At 37.7% G+C, this 20,790-nt stretch overlaps 1 protein-coding gene across 1 annotated transcript in view; it reads right to left on the bottom strand.

Moving 5' to 3' along the window:
• Positions 1 to 347: 347 nt before the first annotated feature.
• Positions 348 to 20,790, bottom strand: part of NRP1 (neuropilin 1) — a 137,029-nt gene continuing 116,586 nt past the window's right edge. The window contains 6 exon segments of the mRNA XM_063303449.1: positions 348 to 4,625; positions 4,628 to 4,888; positions 6,277 to 6,333; positions 7,474 to 7,567; positions 10,015 to 10,286; positions 12,427 to 12,588. Of these exon segments, the coding sequence (XP_063159519.1) occupies positions 4,489 to 4,625; positions 4,628 to 4,888; positions 6,277 to 6,333; positions 7,474 to 7,567; positions 10,015 to 10,286; positions 12,427 to 12,588 (983 nt within the window). The 3' untranslated portion in view covers positions 348 to 4,488.

Below are 20,790 nucleotides of genomic sequence, written 5' to 3'. Positions count from 1 at the left end.
TTTAAGTTTCAGATTTTAAATTCTATGTTTTACAGTATGCCTTATTTTAATTGTGATGCTTCTGACACGAATAAATAAAAAATGAGTGGAGGCCCCAATTTAACTGAGTTTCAGTGGAGAACTTTGACAGCTAATTGCAATCCTGTAATGTGATGTCGAATATTCTCTACATGTAGGTCCTGAATGAGATCCTGAATGTAGAGTTTGAATGGGGAATTCACTCCCAGACAGTTTTAATCTATGCAGTATATGTATTACAATTGTGTTTCTTAAATAATGTCTTAAAATTAACATGTTTTTTAAAATTGACAGAGCTGTAAGGATAATAAAAGTCATGAATGTATGGGTATTTTATGAAAATGTTTAATTCAACTGTTTCTTTGGAATGTAGTAGTCATTGTCTGCAAATTTAAATTACAATTCAATCCTTTTTTTTTAATGCTACTCAGTGTCCGAGAATACAAACGTCATTTAAAGTTAAGGCTTTGCTGTTCATTTTGAAATAACAATTTAAAAGTGTCATATTGTCATAGAAAATAAAAAATTTCTGTAAAAAAATTTGCACAAAATTTATAATGATACAAAACATGAAGCAATAATATACCAGTAAAATGAAATCATTTTACTACAGAAGAAATTTTATAGGTTTTTTTTTGATAAAGAAAAAAATATGTTATTTTACACTTTCAAAATTATGAAACAATCTAAAACAATATAAACTGAACATTTTGTAACACTGCCTTTACAAATCAATAACTTTATAAACATATAATTCTTAAATATATTTATCAGTGCAAGAATTTTTTTTTTTCATTTAAAGTTTCAGTATCATTTTTTTCTTTTGCTGAAGGGCAGTTTTCATTCAATTTCTACTTGAAGAAGTCAGAAACCAGCATTCTGCTCCAGGATTAAACAGCTACATCACCGGGGTTTCCTTATTTTGCTCATACAAGTAGCTTTCTGGCTAAGTTCACATACCTGCTCTGGCGTATTTGCTCAGTGCTAAAAAAACATTGTGATCTTTGCTTTCCATGATGTTGTAGTACTGCAGTTACCAGATGCCTGGTCACAGATACTTCTTTGCTTGGAGAGCAGCATTAGGATGGAATTACAAAATGAAAGGTTGCAATGGGCTATGCTTTGCTCTTATACACCTTCATTTGCTTCAGCTAACTACCACATTTTGAAACAAATGGAGGGTGCACAGTGGTGATGTCAGATCAATTGCAGCTGAAACTTTTCTGTTCCAACTACAAGAAAACAAGTAACTAACCCCACAGCCATTTAAACAAATTGAAATATTTTAAAATTAGCTTAGGGTTCCAGGAATGTGACTTTCCTTTTAACAAGGGAAGGGATAGAAGATATATGCAGAGCCTATTCATGCTAACATGTTTTGTATTGTCAAAGGGCAGTGTCTACTTTCTTCACGTATGCAACCGGGCCAGATTTTCCTTAAATCTCACTGAATACAGTGGGACATATTGTGAATAAATATTAACAGGACTGTATTTTTAGATTAAGAGTGTGAGACCTGTGGTCTTCTGAAAGTTGTACTACAATATCATTGGTCTAATTAACTTAGGTAAATGGAAATTGGAGTCCAGCATCTGGACAGTCACAAATTCTCCATCCCCTCACTAGTTCCTCTGATGTAGTGAAAATGCCTACTCTGGGTTCTGTACAATGTCTAATACATTTGTTTGTGCTAAGTAAACACAATAATGGTACAGATTGTACTCAACTCATGAGTGGTGATTGGGATGGTTCACCCATGTATGCTTTTCATCTGTTCTACAGTAGCATAATGTGACTACTCACATGCCTGAATCAAAAAGGCAGCTTTCATATTATCCACTATCAACTCAAACACAATGGTCTTCAGTAGAGACGGTCTATAGAATAGACTGAAAGTAATTGAAGAGTTGAATAATGAATTGATGATACCCAATGGTAATAAAAGTCCAATGTTAGAGCACATTTTTATATACAAAGATTCAGTCACCAGCATCTCTAGTTTTAAAAACATTTCATACAAGTAAATTAAGAAAGATGAAACTTAGTTTGAGAAATCCTGGGAACTGCTGCCTATCAGAATAGTCAATACTGCATTATATAGACCAAAAGACTGATTTAGTAGGCAGATTTGGTTCATATGTGCACTAATTGTTAAAAAATCCTTTTTCAATACCAAGATTAATATTGTATCTGTTACTTTTTGAATTCTAGGAAGTACATGCCTTTGCAATGAAATCTGCCCCTCTTAAATAATGCTTGTATGCACTTTTGTCACAGATCTTAAGATGCCCACGTGATTAGCAACCCTAACGTAGAGTCATTAATTCCATGATGCAACTAAATATACATGAAATAAGTGCAGTAAAAAGATTATTTGCATTTGATCTTCTCTTTGGGATAATTAACTAGTAGAGCATTCAATTACAGTGTAAATTGAATAACTAAGCAACTGATTCGTATACTTTCTTTCATCAGGGTGATTTTTTTTTCATGGTATATATTTTACTTCAGTAAACCTTCTTTGGATGATAACTCATATTTACAACAACGAGAGCAGAGTTGCTAAATGTTTGCTCCGGTGTGGTGAATACCAACTCTTTTTAATCAAAGGTGCATTTGAATACCATGTAAAACAATGTGACAAAATCAGTTTATGATGCCCTGAATGCTTGTTATCTTTTAAGATGTTTAAGACCTAACTGTCTTTTGGAGATTAATTTAGTCTTAAAACATGGCTACTGTTGTCAGTTTCTTTTCATAGACATTGCCTTTCAATATTAAATCAGGAAATTCATACGTTGTACAGATTGTGCTGCCTGAGTGAACAGAAGGACCATCAGGACCCAAATTCCCTTGTCATTAGAATGCTAAGAGTACTCATTCTGCCATATTTTAAGTCCAGTTTAGGATATGTTATACACTGATCTTTTTTTAAAGCAAAGCCACTATTAGCAAAGCCAATGCAGCACTATTTGTAGCAATATTAGTATGCCTCTACATTAGCATGAATGAGTCCTGCACAGAAATAATTACCCTTAAATTGGATAGCTAGGAGTAGATGGAAAAACACTTTGCTCTTCAACATCAACAACAATTTCTCAATGCCATCAATTTATATGAATATCTTGGACAGAATTAAAAGACTTACTTCATGGCTTACTAAAGGAGAAAAAAAAAGATACTGTCAGTTTATGTTGCTAAAAAGAAACCCAAAGTTCAACTCTGGAAGGTAACATTAAGACATTTCCCTTATTTTAAAATACAGCAATAAAAGAAAAGACGAAAATGTAATAAAATCCTTTTTTGTTTTGCCATTACCAGCAAATTAAAGCTGCATTTTCCTTACCTTGACAGTGGCAAATGCTTATGTAACAATCTTTTCAGAGGCAGAAGAAAGGGAGAGGCCTTAGATCTGAAAATACATTCTGTGTGAAAGAACAACAAAAGGCAGAAGGACAGGACAAAACCGCGGCTTTTTAGAACAAGGGTTCAGCAACATTAAATCAAAAAACAGGAAGCGAAGGAATTAGCTGCCCAGTTGCTAAGGTATTGTGATCCCTTGCCCTTCCCAAGGTTTTACTTACACTAAAATATACTTTTTTGTTGGTCAGTAGCCCTCAGGACAAGAACTAAGGGCAAGGACTCTGGAGAGAGAGAGAGAGAGAGAGAGAGAGAGAGACAAAGAGGGAATCAATGTTAATCCAATGAGGAGCAATACAACAAAAAGGCACTTGAGAGGACATAAACTAGCCAGTGCCAAGGACTTTTGCTTTGTTTTAGTTACAGTTTGATGCAGGATGCTTGGTTTGCCAGTTATTCGTAGGTGATGGCACATATCTCTTGTATGGAATTCACAAGCACGAAAGTGGAGTACAACACTGAGAAACACCAATAAATTCTGACCGTATTGCTTGGTTAACAGAGTTGACACACTATACCAGTACTGACCATACAGTACCTCCCCCCCCCCAAAAACAAACACCCTAACCCTCCTTTGCCTATGCACAACACAAGCAATTATACACAAATACAGTATCAGGAATCCATTAAATTGCTGTTACTCTGATATTCTTCCTTCTGGGCACTGAGCTACAAACAGGATGTCCAACCAAAGGACTCCTGCCAAAATACATGTTTTGACAGCATCTTGGATTTTTGCACAGTAAAAAAATAAAAGTACTTATGGGCCCAGGGTGGGGTGGAGAGACAGAAGGAAAGAAAACAAAGGAAGGAGGAGCCAAGGGAAGAAGAAAGAAGAAAAAAGGGAAAACCAAAACAGAACACCCCTCTTAAGTCAATCATACTTGGTCTCAACACCAGCATTTGAATATTTCAAATTAAAACAGAAACAGAAGTAGACTGTACATGATTCAGATTGTTTAACACAGATTGTTGTCCATGTCTTAGTATATTTGATACACCCACTGAAGCTCCTGAGAAAGGCTTGGCTCAGCGTCTTCAACGCAGTTTTCAGCCTGTACAGTAAAAGGAGATCCACAGTTCCCCAGCATAAGCTAGCGATATGTCTTTCTGTCTCAATCGTTTGAAATGTTTTAGCTCCTCCTCCTCCTCTGACTTCATGCCTCTGAGTAAGTATTCTGTGTGTTCAGTTTATCTTTTTTTAATTTCACACCATCCACAAGTTCGAAATTGTAGTTCTCCAGTGCAGATAAGTTCCTCTCAGACATCCCATTGTGCCAACAGGCGCAGTACAGAATAACACCACAGACGGCCCCCAGAAGCACACCCAGCGCACTCATAGTGATGATGGTGATGAGAATGGGGTCAAGTGTTTTCAGCACATTGCCCGGCTTTCTGGAGATGTTGCCATTATAAGGCTCCCCACTTTCACGGTATTCAGGAGGAAATTCTATAGTGGAACAAAGAAACATAGAAATCATAGGATGGCAATATACCCAAAACTGGGTAAACCGGATCCAGTAAGGAAGAAAAGAAGATTGACAAGCTTGGGTGGAGATGTGGGGAAATGCTGTAAGTTTATGACTTAAACTGGTAACTGATTCTGACCAATTGGAAACCTCTTTATTTCTCAGGATTGTTATACTCTGTGTGTGTGTGTATGTCTGTATTTCCTAATATCTGAGAATCTTTATATACTTTTATCTTCATTTAGGCACTAAATTTAGTGCCTAAAATTTAGGCATTAAATTAAGAGGCTGATTTTTGTTTCTTTCCCCCCCCCACATTTTACACATGCACTGGAAGGGGAGTTATTGACTATATTGTAGAAAATGCTTTATCTCCAGTTCCTCGTCATAAATAGGTAAGTCTTTTTTCCTGTCTCCAAGAGCTGGAACAAATTTGTCTTTGTCTTTGTCCTGATACATGAGACAGAAAGAGTGGGTAAAACTCAAACTGCACAGCAGTTTATGGTATGGTTGATGCCAGATGCTTCGTAGTTTCAGGTTCTAGAATTCCAGTTCTCGGTGATTGAGCAATGGTCTTGAGACACTCTGAATGCTGTGCACAAGCAATTTAGGAGACTTTTAAAATGCATGTTAGGAAGCTTTGTATCAATTCATTTTTTGCCCCCTTTTATTCTCATGCAATTTGGGGAGATTAATTGAACTTGCTCTGAGGTTTGGGTGGTATATATTTCGTAAATTGCCAATAATCAGTTGGACAGATTGTGATTTTGTGTTCTAATGTTTCTTCCTGAAGAATAACAAGCTTGAGTTAAAACTATAAGAACCTGTCTCCAGGCCAGATGAAAGGAAAATACATCCTTATTTTGCCACCCTGTACAATGCATTCTACTCATGCAACTGGTGATGTGTTTGGAACATGACTATTTTAGTAAAAACAATGTAAGCAATGGATAATGATGCTTTTGGGATACCTGCTATGTCCTAAAATACTTTCACCCTATTATTGGTTATTATATTATCTGCTTTATTGCTCCCCTACATTAAAAAATGCAAAACACTTAAACAAGATAGATTATTTTAAATGAATAAATGAATGAATGAATGTGTTAGTAATAAACTCTGTATGACTTCATAGAATGGGTCATCTATATAAGGTAGATGGACTTAATTACAGTGGTGATGGCTGTACCATTGGAAGAGCTGAAGGACCAGGTTAGGGACAGATTGTTATGGAGAAAATCTATGTGATTGCTAAGAGACAACACTGATTTGATGGCACAATCAATCTTCTATATAGGTTAAAATAAATTCAAATGATGCTAAGATTCACATGAAAATCAAGTTAATTTTTAATTAAAGCATATTTTACCTGTTTGATTAATATCTGGCTGTACTTCAACTGTTTCATTCCCTGCATCATTTGATTCTGTTAAGCAAAGAGAATTGACATTGATTATTACAGTGACAAATACTGACTGGTTATCATGCTGGCAATAATGATATTGAGAATTTTTCTTCCTTCTCTAAGCATGATTATGTTGGTTTGACAGAGCTGTTCATTAACCTGATTTTCCAAAATTAGCAAAGAAGACAAAAAGTCCTCTCTCTACCATAACATGGCACAGTTTTAGATCTATCAGCAGGAGATTTTAGTCTCCGAGAAATGAAAATCCATACATAAAATTAGCATGTTTCATTCATGGCATTTATAATCTTGGAACCCAATGCTATTAATCAGTCATAAGTATTCTTTAGCAATGAAAAATAATTATGTTAACTACAGTGCATATATAAGGATTTTAGAACAGAAATCTGCTGTTTAAACTCTTCTTTGATAAGACTTTGACCTGAATGACCAGAAGCATGTGAAATTAATTTCAAAATTAGCTTGTAGAGAAGTTTAGTGTCAATCTTTATTCAGACTTTCGGCTAAGCTATCGGGCATTTAGTCTGATTCTGTTGTTATTTTCACAGTCCAGTTTGAAGCTTTCAAGTTCAATAATTTTGATTGGTTTTAACTTTTGTAGTGTTGGATGGCTTTATTGTACCCCACTCTGGGACTGGCATGGATATCATAGGGTTGCAGCCACACCAACAAAAACCTTTATGACAAATCAACTTAGTTCCATTTTAAGCAGATGGTAGACCTAGTCAGAAGGATAGATCTTTGTGTCCAAACCCCTGGTCACCTTTGAAGCTTATTTAAGCTATATCCTGTGCAAAATCAAGCATGGTTAAACTCACTGAAATCATCTAGTTTTGCCCAGGACTAGGTTCTTGGGGTAACTTGTTCACAAGAGAAATATGAAAAATACATGGTAGGAAAAGAATAAAGGTAAATGATTAACTATCGAAGCATACAATCCAACATCATTGGATTGTAAAATTGTTGCTATAACCTATATGTTATATATAGGTATGTTCACTGCCTTGAGTTATGTATTAAAAAAGGTGGAAGAAATAATAATAATAATAATAATCACCACCACCACCACCACCACCACCACCACTAGAATTCACAGTGTTCTGTATGGTAAGTTTGATAGTTGCTAGCAATTATACTTACTTCGGCATTCTTCCTGTGTTATGTGGCTATCAAAGTTAATATCATCAACTGCAATTCCTCCATTTCCCTTTCCTATTTCTCCTTCCACCATTACCTGGTAAAATTAGATAGCATTTTGCTGGTTAAAACTCTGATGGCCAGAACAAAGACTAGTTATTGAATTTTTAAGCAAGCATGCATTGAAGAGACCAATCTTCTGTTATCTACCAAGGCTTAGTATGTCATACACATGTATCACTTTATGAAGGAGCAACTCTGGCATTGAAAGTGCAATTTCACCATCAGGAGTAATGTGTAAAACAGGTTGCACTGTTGTGAGGTAAATCAGCATTCGGGGATATATGCATTTACAGTATAATCTATGCAGGTTTTTCATATTCTCAACATAATTGATATCAAGACATTTTTACAGAAGTTGGACCATGATCCTCTTTTATGGTATTCTGTTATCACCTGGTGGGTTAAATTATCCTTTGGGGTTGGGGGCATTTTAGATGGACACTCTCTCAAAATGGCTGCTATGGGATTTACCAGAAGGCAAAGTGACATTGTTCATCCCTTTCTTTAGTGCTCTGGGATGCTTTCTACAACCCCAGCTTAATTTTGCCAATTTTTTTTTCTGAGAGTGAAGATAACACTGAGCTGCTGTCACACATCATTTTATTTTCTAAAAATGCCTGTGGGATCTATATGGGCTAGCCTCCCATTTTTTAAAAAGCTAAAAGAACAAATAAAAGGTATGGAGCCTTACAGGCCCCCAAATTGAGCACTACTTTAGTGTAGGCAAGAGGAAGCAGAAAAAGCAGAAAAAGGAAAGAGGTTTGCCAATATACAGCTGAGATACAAACCATGGCAGAAAGAAGAGCTACTTTAAACATCAGGTGAAAATACTCAGGGTGGTTAGAGCCAAACTCCTATGGAAGGTGTGATTAGTTTCTTTGAGAGTTCTGCTACAGGTGTCCCACCATCTGGGACTAGATGGGTGGTGATCAGAAGTCTCTTGCAGTAGAAGACCCCTGTGGGATGTCACTCTCCTGGGAGACTCTCCTGGTGCCTTCAGTACCAGATGCAGACATCTTGAGTCTTCAAAGATGTTTACATCTTATGTTGTTTCTTGCTATGATTCTGCATAGTTGCTGCTATGATTCTGTATTTTTATTTGGTTTATTTTTTATTCCTTTACTTTTTCATAATATAGATACATATATAAAAAATTAAACTGTAAATAAGTTCGCTCAAAGAAAGAATTTATTTCCCAACAGAACAAAGTGACATAAGAAAGAAAATACAGTTTAGATACCACAGGATATAGATGACAAGTTCACTTTTAATATGAAGTGGCTAATTCAGACTTCGCTTCTCCCAAATCTAAATAGTGCAAATACAATTTGATATGATAGCTTGGTTATGTCTGTCTTCTGCAACCTAGTGCTCCACAGACATGTTGAATCTCTCAGAATTCCCAGCCAGCACAGCTTTTGATTGTCATGACTGGGAACTCTGGAAGCTGTCCTCCAAGCATTATCTGGAAAGCATCATATTGGGAAGCTGCTTCATATTAAGTCAAATCAACATCAACATTGCCAGCACTGACTGGCAGTGAATCTTCAGGTCTTTCCTACTCCTGAGATCCTTTTAAAATGGGAGTAGTCAACCTATGGATTTAGGGCAACACTGGGACCTATGTTTAATTACAAAGCCCTTTGCACACAATTGATTCAGACCTCTGGCAACAGCAAAGGTACCTTCACCAGCACTTCAACAGACATGAAGGAAGGAGTGGTAGAAGTGTGTGTGATGGAAAGAGTCAGAAAGAATGCAGAAGAGACCTTATGTTTTGCATGCAAGAAGTTGCAATTCAACCCTTTCTCAGTTACCATTTAAAATGAAGATTCTGACTGAGGGTTTAAAAGTCTAAATTTTATTCTCAGCTAGCACAGCAAAGCAAACAAGAACTTGATCCTTTTAGTCTTAATATTAATAGAGTACATTCACCCATGTAACACAAGTAACAAGCAAGGAATGCAGCATGCTTTCTGACCCTGCAACTAACCACAGTTGACCCTGAGACACAGAAGTGAATAAGAAGATACGAGGCTACATCTACCAAGTGTGAAGTTGGCCCCCTGTTACTGCACTCAACTTAATGTTCAGTTGGGAACAAAAAGAAGGCCCAGCTTCTCAGTGGGGCAGATCAGGGAAACAGAAAAACCAAGCGTCAGCCTCAAGGTTTGGGTCCAGGTATTTGCCTCATTAGTGATGTAAGATTGCAGGCTAGACTGTATAATTAATTATGTACTATTGATTAGCATGTTTTCTCTCTGTTTCTAAGTAATCCTCACTCACCTAAGCTCAGGGTTCCCACTTTGCTTTGGCTGGGGTCCAGTGATCACTGTAGAGGTATCTTAATCAAGCAAATGAAACTCTGATCTCTGTTGTTCTGGTTCTCATTTTACTCCACAACAGTGGGACTTCAATCATGCACAATGCATGTAATGCTACTGAGCCAAAACCCTTTTATGCTTAAATTTCTTGGCCTACCTGATAATGTTTCACAGATTTGTGGAGAAGAACCCGACCTTCTTTCCAGCAGTTCCCCTGATGTCCACTTAGCATCCACAAGACCTGATCATATTCTTTAGGGGGCTGGTACCGCAGTTTGATTCTTAGCTTGCCGACGTGAGGGCCCGACATATGATACCAGAAAGTCATGCAAAGTGCAGAATTTTGCAGGTTGATGATGGGGCTGATAAGGCGGACAATTTTGCCTTTTTGGTTTTCATCAGCTTGGGAGTAAATAAAATTGCCATCTCCTATTGTGACAAAACACTGCATTAGAAACAATGGCCCAGTTTTGACTCCCTTTACTCTGATAAACTTCAAGCATTACCAGGCTTGAAGCTGAACAGGCTTTTTCTAAAAAGTTGCAACTGAACAATATATTGGGAAATAACTTGGTGTGTATGGGTATGCCTTTCTCCAGCCTCATTTTCCCCTTCCCAGCAAAATGAAATGTGTTAAGGCACGAACATTCCTGATTGACTAAATGTTAAGGCACCATTTTGGTAACAGTGTGGAGAGATTATTATGAAGCAATGGGCTGGCTAGTAAAGTGGAGATATTAAGACATGTTTCTGCCCAGGTCAGTTCATCCCATCCAGTTTCCATTCGTATTGTGTTTCTTACATGATAAACCCCATAAACCCTAGGGTTTAATAACCCCAGCAAGCTGGCTGGGGAATTCTAGGAGTAGAAGTCCACACATCTTCAAGCTGCCAAGGTTGAGAAACACTGTCCTGAAGCATCCCTTAGCCATAGCTTCTTCTGTACTTTAAAGCAGGGGAAACCATGAGAGTTACTGTTCATGTTGCCACCAGACCACAAATGCATGTCTTTAGATCTTCCCTGTGCACTGGGAGACATAGCAGCCCCATATTCATCAGCTCCCTCCTTCCCTTTGCTGGGTAAAACACTGGATTTCTCTTCACCACCACAAAGGAGAAGAACCAATGGCTGGGACAGGGAGGGAATGGGCAGGAGGGAACATGGCTACCTGGTATATTTCCAGGCCCTAAAGGGATACCTTGGCTGCTGTTCATGTACATTCTGGTCCAGCTATATTTGATGGGAGTTAGCTGCTGTATGTGAGAGTAGATTTTTCAAAAGAACTCTACCACTTCTGTCTCTCAGCATTCCAACCTGCAGTTTTTGGAATAATCCTTCACAGCTCTTCTGTAATCAACCAATTAATTTATTCATTTCCATATATGGTCAACCCATTTTTCAGGGGAGAATGTGTCAAATGGCTGTTCTATGTAAAAAAGTGCAGGAATAGCAACTGACTTGTTCCTTTAAATAGTGGCACCATGAAGCTGAGGATGGTGAAGCGAAACATTTAAGTCAACAGGTGTGTTTGTATGTGCACGTGAGTGTATGTATGTATGTATATCTCCCTGTGCATCTTTTTTCAGATTACAGTTTTAGAATGTGAAAAGTACCGAATGTCTGGCGCTAACAAAATCTCATTTAAGAGATATCCTTCCCCCCTCCTCCCAACCCTTCAATGAGAGGACAAGTTGTGCTTGTCTCCAGACACTCATGGCAAAGTTCAAATATTTTTCATTTCAAGAATATTATTGCAACTCTGGGTCAAGAACTCTGCCTTTTTTGTCTTAATTACAGCTCAACTTATGCATGCCTTTTAGATTCTGTCAGTCCTTGGCTAACATGGCTTTTAACCTCCCTTCAATGTCAGTTCTTACTGAGTCATTTCATTTTACTTTGCATCAATTTTTGCCATTATTACAGCCTTCACTTCAGCTAACTGCCTTTTGCTTAATTTGATGCCGTTTATTTGTACAGTGCCATTCATAGTCAAAGTATTTAAAGTTTTTTTCCTACCCCTTAAAACTAAATCTACTTGTCTCAAGATTCAATTGAACTGTCTCTAAATTTAAGGAGCCCAATTTCCTTGTCATTCTCATTAAGTAAAATGGGGATGGGGTAGAAAATGGAAATGGGGAAGAGAGGCTCATTTTTAGTACATCTGACTATCTACATAAACGAAAAAAGGGGACAAATAATTGAGACATGGGTCACAATCTCACCCTTTGTTCAGAAGGTTTTTGCCCTGAGAAACAAGCAGTTAGCAGGCCTAAGATCTTACTATACAAGGATTCCCACCTGCTAATGAGGCTTCTAAAAGCATCTTTAGAAGTAGCTGAAGTTAAGTGTTCTTGCAAGCTTAGGAAGATACATATACCCTTAAAGGCACCAGGAGGATGTGCACAGTAATTAAATCAAATAACTCTAGGACAGGATTTGAAACCGCACCATCCTTTTCATCAATGCAAAGCTGAATTAACATAAATGTTCCCTGGCAGGTCTTTTATTTTAAACACAATATTTATTTTTTCCCACCTGCCACTGGATCAGTTGTTAACCGTCCTTTACCTGTATGGTCCTGAATGGGCCCCGTTTTGCTGGTGAGGACTGCCCATCTCAAGTCCAGCTGTCCATCGTGTTCCCAGCAACAGATTGTCTTTTGAGAACTGTAGCCAAATCCACAGTTGAAACCATATGCGGGAAGTTCTTCAGTAATGGAGTAGTGGATGGCTGTGAGAAAACAAGATGTAATCTGTTAAATTATTGTTGTACTTTAACTTCTTTTCAAAAATGCATCTAAAATAATTCTAACAAACTGTCAAAGTATGCTATGTTCCTCTGACATCTACACCCACTGACTTACATGCAGTAATCAACATTAAATAACAGCGGTGTTGTGCTTGAGGGAGGGAGTGAATGAGCTTTCCACCATTTTTTAAATTCTCATAATGTCCCAATATGGCTTTGGTCCAGGTCACTGTAATAACATGGGAAAGACAGCTTCTTAACAGCAAAGCCATCATGGCAGAATAGTAACCCTAAGGTCTCACTCAACACAGAAGACCCTCAAGCATTGTAGAACTGGCTTATTCCATGGTGAAATAAATGGAGTAATGCATATGATAATGCATGCTGGCTGGGAAATTCTGGGAGTTAAAGTTCACACATCTTAAAGTTGCCAAGCGTTAAGTCTGTAGTCTAAAATTACCTAATCACAGCATGGGTCCTCAGCTGCCTGTTATTATCCAGGGATATGGGGGCATCAGTGCCAGTGGAAATTGCTGTCGCAGAATCTCTTCCATATAAGCTAGAGGAATGGTGGCTGCTGCATTGTTCAAGAGGAAGAATTGGGGAAAAGAGTACAAAGTCCCCTTTCATTTACATGGTAATAAACTATAGTTTCGGTGAAGCTTCTGAACTTGGGCCATATGAGGCCTTTCCCTACTTGCACCTAACTATGGCATGAAAAATGCCCCAGCCTTGGATGCACCAGCATAAAATACAGTACCTTTGCTGTCATTGGGCCTATAACAGAATAGGGATCATCAACAGAACAGTGAATTTTATGCTGGTATATTTTCCTGCCAGCTCAAGAAGTGGTGGATGGTACTAACTCAGCCATAAGGAACAGCCCACTGTTATGCTTGTCCATGTTGTCCTATGTAAATTGGATCTACTAGAAAAGGTTGCTATCTCATTTTGTAATGTTATTATAAATATGCTATGGCTTTTAACTAAGTTTAGCTCACTTAATCAGCTGCATACATATTTAGATCATGGATCTTATGAAATTGGATGTGTATCCAGATTCTGTATTTACAGCCACTTGTGCACCCAAATGTAGATGTTGGTTATGCACACTGTATAAATGTATAAACAATATCTTTTTCCTGTTCCTGTTTGAGAACCAAGCTATCAATGACAAGCTTCTGAATAGAACTACTTGGACAGTCATTCTGGCACCCACCAACCACAGTATTCTTAAGTAGACAGGATAAAAGAGCAAAGTAGCATGTTCTGCCAACTCTGGAAATCTGCATGCTCTGTATGCAGAAATTCCTAGGTTCAGTCTTTGCCATTTCCATTTAAAAATATCAGGTAGCAAGGCATAATAAAGAATCTGCTTTGCCAAAGTTCCTGAAGAGCTACTATCAGTCTGCAGATAATTCTAGACTAGACGGTAAGCAGACTGGCCTGTTGTAAAGCAAATCTATGCATTTGATATGTCTTGAATGTAGCATTTTATTTTAGTAAGACTTAAAACTGTATTGTACATCTCCAGTTCATTCTTGTATCCTGCTACACAAATGGAGGCTCTCAAGTCAGTACATACCAAAGTTCTCCATTCAAGTCTGCTTTTGGTATAAGGGGATATTCCACATGTGGAAACTATATTAGGAGAATTTCCTGAAGGAGTTCAGAACCTGTCTGGCAACCAAAGAAAGCTCTCCACAATATAGGAATTCCTGTTCTACATTTCAATAATCTGTTTCCCCCATCTGCTTCCTGAGAATGTACTTCAAGGATTTCACAGCATTCCAGAAAGGCTACTCCCTGTATTAGAAGAATGATTTGTTATGTTTCAGTTTAATTCGACTTTTTGCATCTCCCCATTCATGTATGGAAACAGGTTGATGAACTGCAGAGTCAAGTAACTGGATTTATATCTGGATTCTGGATTTGCACCCAGATACGCATCCAAATGCAGATGTTAGTTTTACACACTGAGCTACTTTCAGTGGGATGTGTTGATGTATGTGTATTCTTTTCCATGTTTTGCACAAGTCACTTATAAGTATGTCTTGTTAGAGAGCCCTGCACCACTAAAGGGACATGTAGGGGATTCTTTGTGTTTTTCACAATAAAACTAAAAACTAAAACTAAAAATCAAGTAGTAGTTCCAAATGAACATAATCCTTTTTACTTGGGAATGTCAAATCTGTTGAGTACTTACCTATTCTGCTTTTGCAAAGTATAAATATACTGTCAGTGCAGATCAATATATATATCAAGGGTTTTTTTTTTATATGCTCCTTAATTGGCCCACAAGATGGCAGCAGTTATACAAATAGCTTTGGATAAGAAAGGAGGACAATATGGCCTAGAGCCAACCAAACAGAATATAAAGCTCCTTGTAAAGCATGACAAGTATGGTGTTATACAACTTCTTTTGGTCAGGGTGAGATCATATTTTGCTTTCAGCTTCTTCCAATGTCTGCCAAATAGTCTTACATGAAACAGTTTATTATTTTTCAGTGGAACTTGGAATTTGAATTTAAAAACAAAGTTGTTCAACATAATGGGTAGACTTCTTTAGTCCATAGTTTCAAAATATGCCAAATTCTTTTCTTATTATGGAGAAGTACAAGAAAGTGTCCACCCATAACCTTGGATAACTCCCAAATGAATAATTCTACTCTTTCTCTCCAGATAATGAGGACCGTCAAGGCCTGAAGACTCAACTAACTCAGTAATTCAATAAATAATTTTTAAAAAATTACCCCTAATTAAAAAAAAAGGAAAAGCAACTCTTATAAACCTCATGAGAGAACTCAGCAACTCATGTTTGAAGTACTGTCTTACTGTCATGATTATACTTTAGCTTCAACCATTCAGTCCTTTTTCAACAAGAATGATGTAGCCCACTGACAGCAATCTTGCAATACTGTGCTATTACTACCTGTAGCTGGCACAGCTGTATCAGTTACATTAAAACAATTTAAGAGCATTTAAAACTTTTTAAAAGTAAAGGAGAACAGGAGAGAGAGAGAGAAGTGGAGTGAAAAAAGAGATGGGATGAATATTTACTAAAAAAAATGGCATTACAAGTTGTAAGACTGAGTTCAGGGTGGATTCGCTCATTTGGACAGAGGATAACCACAATAGATGCCTGCCACACTAACTTTATGGGCATACTTACAGAAGAGGACTGGCTAACCTGTGCCATCTGGAAGAACTTATACTAACTAGATATATTTTCAGCCTGCACCAGTATATAATTTCTATATGAACTCAGAAAGCCTGTATCCATTGCTTATAGTTGGGCATACTGTTTTCTCTAGATAAAAAGAATATCACTTGAATGAACTGCTTAAATGTATTGATGCAATTAGTAGTTTTAATACAGATTAAAACCCATGCTCACACACACCTGAAAGCAACTGATGTCTGATCCGCACAGCTAAGCATTTTAACATGGATGTGCAAACATTTTACTCAAAGCTCTGCATAGGGCAGTGAAATGTGTGTTGTGATCCACAGGCCAATGATATCTAGAGGCAGCATTATAACAAATAACAAAACCTTTATTATGGCCTATGGGCCAGAAAGCACAACAATAAAACACACAGACCTGTAATTATTAATAAAACTTTTTAAAAAATGCAATAAATACATTATTATAGTAACTGTACTCTCAGAGTCAGACACAGCCTGTCTCCCACTCTCAGACTATCACAAAGATACTCCTTCCTTTCTCATTTGATGCTTCACTAGCTCTTAACCAACAGGCCCTCTTTTCTCACTCAAATATACATAACAGATCAATTGTCAGCAAATGCCAATTTGAGTTAGCAGAAACATGCAGTGTTGCAATTTTCCAAATTATTTAGCTATATGTAAAGCATTCCCAAGCAATCCCAGACATACATTCTCTCATTCATCATTCTGATGCCTGAGTCAATACAACCGGGATACTCTCATACAGCACTGATCTGGCTTCTGATTACAACCCCGCCCCCGCCCCCAAAAACCAAAAACCAACAACAAAAAACCCACAAACCACCCAGTTTGTATGTTTGTAGCTTTCCAGATAAGCAGCAACTGCAGCAGCGCTATAGATGCCTAACAAGCTGTTTGAATTAAAGTTGAAGACAAAATCTCACCAGCAAAACCTCTATCAGACTCTTTAAAAGCGCAGAAGTACATGCTATTGTGTAATTAAAACAAATCTGGCCGACGAGAGTAGCCAGCAGCTGCATTTCTTGGCCACATCTTGTTCACAGCTGGAACAATTAATGCTCCACATGAGCAGCCAGGCAGGCAAACCCTTTGCAATGTCTGTCTTGGCCCACACAGTTTTGACACATTTTGACAGCTCTGCTGCAAGCTTAAGGGAACACGATGTAGCCAGCCACACAGCCAGTTTTGTAGTAATGGAGAAACAGTGGAACTATCAAGCCACCAAGCACTAGAGTAAGTCTGAACATAAATAGGCCAAATTCAAAATAGTCACTTTTGTGACATATTTCGTTTTTCACAGATGTCTTGATCACTGGGAGGTCATGGAAAGGGTGGATTAGGAATTACATCCTTCGTATGGAAGCTTCCTTGAATCAACCTATGTGGCAGCTATTTATCAGCAATGGCAGCAGCTCAGCACCTGCCCTTGAACATTGTCTATGTGCCATTGCAAACTCCACTTCTGAAATGCTTCAATAGTATGGAGAACAATGACTGATCTAAATGAGGAGCCAGGCACCATATTAAGAAATATGACAGAATGGCTTAAGGTTAAAGAGTTTGAGGAGGTAAAGATATCAGATCTGGGTTGGAAAAATCTAGATAAACACTAGGGGAAAAATAACTCTGTTCTACCACCTGTTGGTTGTCCAGATTTTTGCAGCTCAGATTTGGTAGCCTTATTCTAATAGGTCTTACTAGGGAATCAGCTCTCTTAAACTGACTGGGAATTCTGAGATAGGATGGGGAAGCCAAAGCATCAGAATGGTATTTGTCAAGTTTACTTTTCTTTAATTAATCAATCAAATGTATACAGTGCTTCAATCCAACTGACTCCAACTGTCTAGTGTCTAAATCCATGTTTTGTAAATGCAATTCTCTGAATGAATTTGGCTCCATTCCCTTAAAAAGCAAGCCTACAATATCCCCAAAAAGTGATTTAACAGAGTGTGCAAACTATCATACAATATCCTTAATTTCCCATGCTAGCAAAATAATACTTAGGATCATACAATGCAGATTACAGCCTTACAAGGGAAAGGAGATGCCAGATAGTCATGCTGGCTTTAGAAAAGGCTGAGGAACATGAGATGTTATTGCTGATGTGTGCTGGAGAATTGAGAAAGCCAAAGAATACAAAAAATAAGTTTTATGTGCTTCATTGATTATAGAAACACATTCTACTGAGTCAATCATGTCAAGCTGTGGAATGTGCTTAGAAAAAAGAATCCCAGAACATCTCATCATGCTCATGTGAAACCTATATACAGGTCAGGAAGCCACAGTATGGATAGGACATGGTGAAAAAGACTGGCACCAGGTTGCCAAAGGAGTGAAACAAAGTTATATATGCTCTCCTTATTTATTCAACCTATTTGCTGAATATATATTAAGGCAAGCTCTAATAATAAAAGTCAAGGAGCACAGTGAAAAAATGGGGCTAAAATTAAATATAAAGAAGACCAAACTAATGTCAACAAGTAGAACAACCAGCCTTAGACCTGACAATGAAGGTATTTAAATGGTAGAGAGCTACTGTCTTTTAGGTCAACTCTCAACAGTAAAGGAACAAACAGTCAAGAAATATGCCATTGACTAGCACTCGGTACAGTAGCCAGAAAGGCCTTGGAAAAGTTATTCAAATGCCATGCTGTGTCTACACCTACAAAGATCAGAATTCTGCAAGCCATGGTATTCCCTGTGATACTCTATGGAAGAGAAGGTTGGACTTTGAAGAAGCAGAACTGAAAGAGTATCAACACTTTTGAATGCTCGTGTTGGAGAATACTCCTGAGAATACCTTAGTGTTATCTACAAACAAGGTTTCTGCAAAGTGTGGTCAGAAAAGTTAAGATGGAAGCCATGATGGTGCTATCCTGTTCTTATGTTTTTTTTAGTGTGATACACATAAAAATACAAGTGGACCTTTGATTGATTGGGCTGCCATCTTGACATTTTGATCATAGCCTACTGACATTCCTAATTACAAAGAAACACACAGAGAGATTTTTCTGTGGTAGAAGTGGACAACCTTTAGATGGCTGAGGGTTGCATTTTGTGACTGGCTGTGAGCCACAGTGAAAGAGTTAACATTACAGAGTAGATGAAGCCATGATTTTCTGATTCCTTATCTTGTTTTTCAGGTGGGGGTGGGGAGAGGGATTTGGATTCCCCCCCCCTTTATTTTTAAAATGATTTGAAACCCTATTTTTAGGGTTTATGATTTCCACCTCAGGAAACCAACTTTTGGCAGCCACAATGGTGTGATCAAAGCTCTGCCTGTTTTTTATGCATGTCATGATTAGATGTAGAGTTAGATTAGCTCTACAGGCCTACTTTTATTTTCCTAAAACTGTTCAGGGGTCACACAAAAGTGGGATCATTTTTAAAGAAACGCAAAACTTTCTTTCTCTAGGAAATGTGAGAAAAACACATATATTCAGGTGAGAAACTGATATAAAATAAGATCCAATAGTAGTACCTTATTATAAGTTTCAGGATACAAGCCTTCAGAATACAAAGAAATCAAACAGTACTGAATCCAAGGGGCCAAGATTATTGTCAAGAGCCCTCAATATAATGTTTCAAAAAAGGTTTTTTTAAAACACTCTGAAGGCAGAGAAAACAGGATGCTACCCACAATAGTATATGCTGACTGAATAAACTTAGAGGAAGAAAAATTAGTCTGAAACATGGAAAGCATTCACTTTTATGACAAGGAACTTTAGAGGTTAAGAGACAAAATCTTGGAATTAATTACTTTGGCCTGATCGGTTTTTGTCACACTGTTGTCTTTAGGGAAGCTTTTTCATTATTGATACATTCATGTTTTGCTTGTAGCAGAGCCTCCGTTTGGCAGAAACACATGCAAAGAGACATAGTCTGTGAAATTACTTTTGAGGCTGTGCCTAATTGTTGTTTAATAAAGGAAATGGGAGTAACTGAGGAATGACCTTTTCCCCTCTTTACAATTATTAACACAAAGCATTTAAAATTGCTGATCAGACTTAGAGAATTTTGGGGGGAAAATCTTTCTGCCTCTCCCCCTCTCTCCATGCAGGATAATAAAATAGCCCAATGAAACTGCAAATTAAGAGCTTTTCCAAGCACTATTAGCCATTGTATTGATCGAGGAGAAAGGACCAGCTGCCAGTAACAACTTTTTTTTCTCTCTGCTCAAGTTTCTAAAGCAATTTGCATAAACTCTTTCAAAGAAGTCTACCTAGGAAAAAATATTGTAAAACTGCCAGCTCTATGATGGGAGGAAAAAACCTGGCAAACATTGTTTGGGTGCCGTTTTTCCAGAACAGCAGAAGTTATAAATAGTACGAACATCACTCCTGTTCATGATGGCCTTTCTCCTTTTGGTTTGCAAACACATAATGTATCATAACTTTCTCCCTGAAAGTACAGTGTGAAATTCAGCCGCTGAATATTTTGGTAGTATAGTCACAACTTGGCATGCATCAGAACAGGTGGGAAACTCATTCTTTACTGTATACACATTTGGATGAAAGAAGGAAAGTATTTATTGATCTGAGCTTAGAATTCAGATGCTACCTTATCCTTCAAAGACTTTGAAAGAAGGTAAGTCAGGAAGTCCTGCAATTCATTTAACATGTTTTTGACACAAGACACAATTCTGAAATGTACTGAACAGGTAGTCCTCAACTTACAACCATATGTTTAGTGACCATTCAAAGTTACAATGGCCCTGAAAAAAGTAACTTATGACCTGTCCTCACACTTACGACTGTCGCAGCATCCCCCAATCACATGATCAACATTCGGCTGCTTGGCAACTGGCATGTACTTACAATGGCTGCAGCATCCAGGGGTCATGTGATTGCCATTTGTGACCTTCTGAGATGGCTTCCGACAAGCAAAATCAATGGGGGAAGCTGGATTTGCTTAATAATCGTGGCAAAAAAAGTCATCAACTCCAATGTAGTCATGTGATGCCTCACTTAA

This window comes from Candoia aspera, chromosome 4 (assembly GCF_035149785.1).
Source record: "Candoia aspera isolate rCanAsp1 chromosome 4, rCanAsp1.hap2, whole genome shotgun sequence".
NCBI classification, from domain to species: Eukaryota; Metazoa; Chordata; class Lepidosauria; order Squamata; family Boidae; genus Candoia; species Candoia aspera.
The sequence above is the reverse complement of the archived record's forward strand: the minus strand, read 5'-3'. Positions and strand labels throughout refer to the sequence as shown.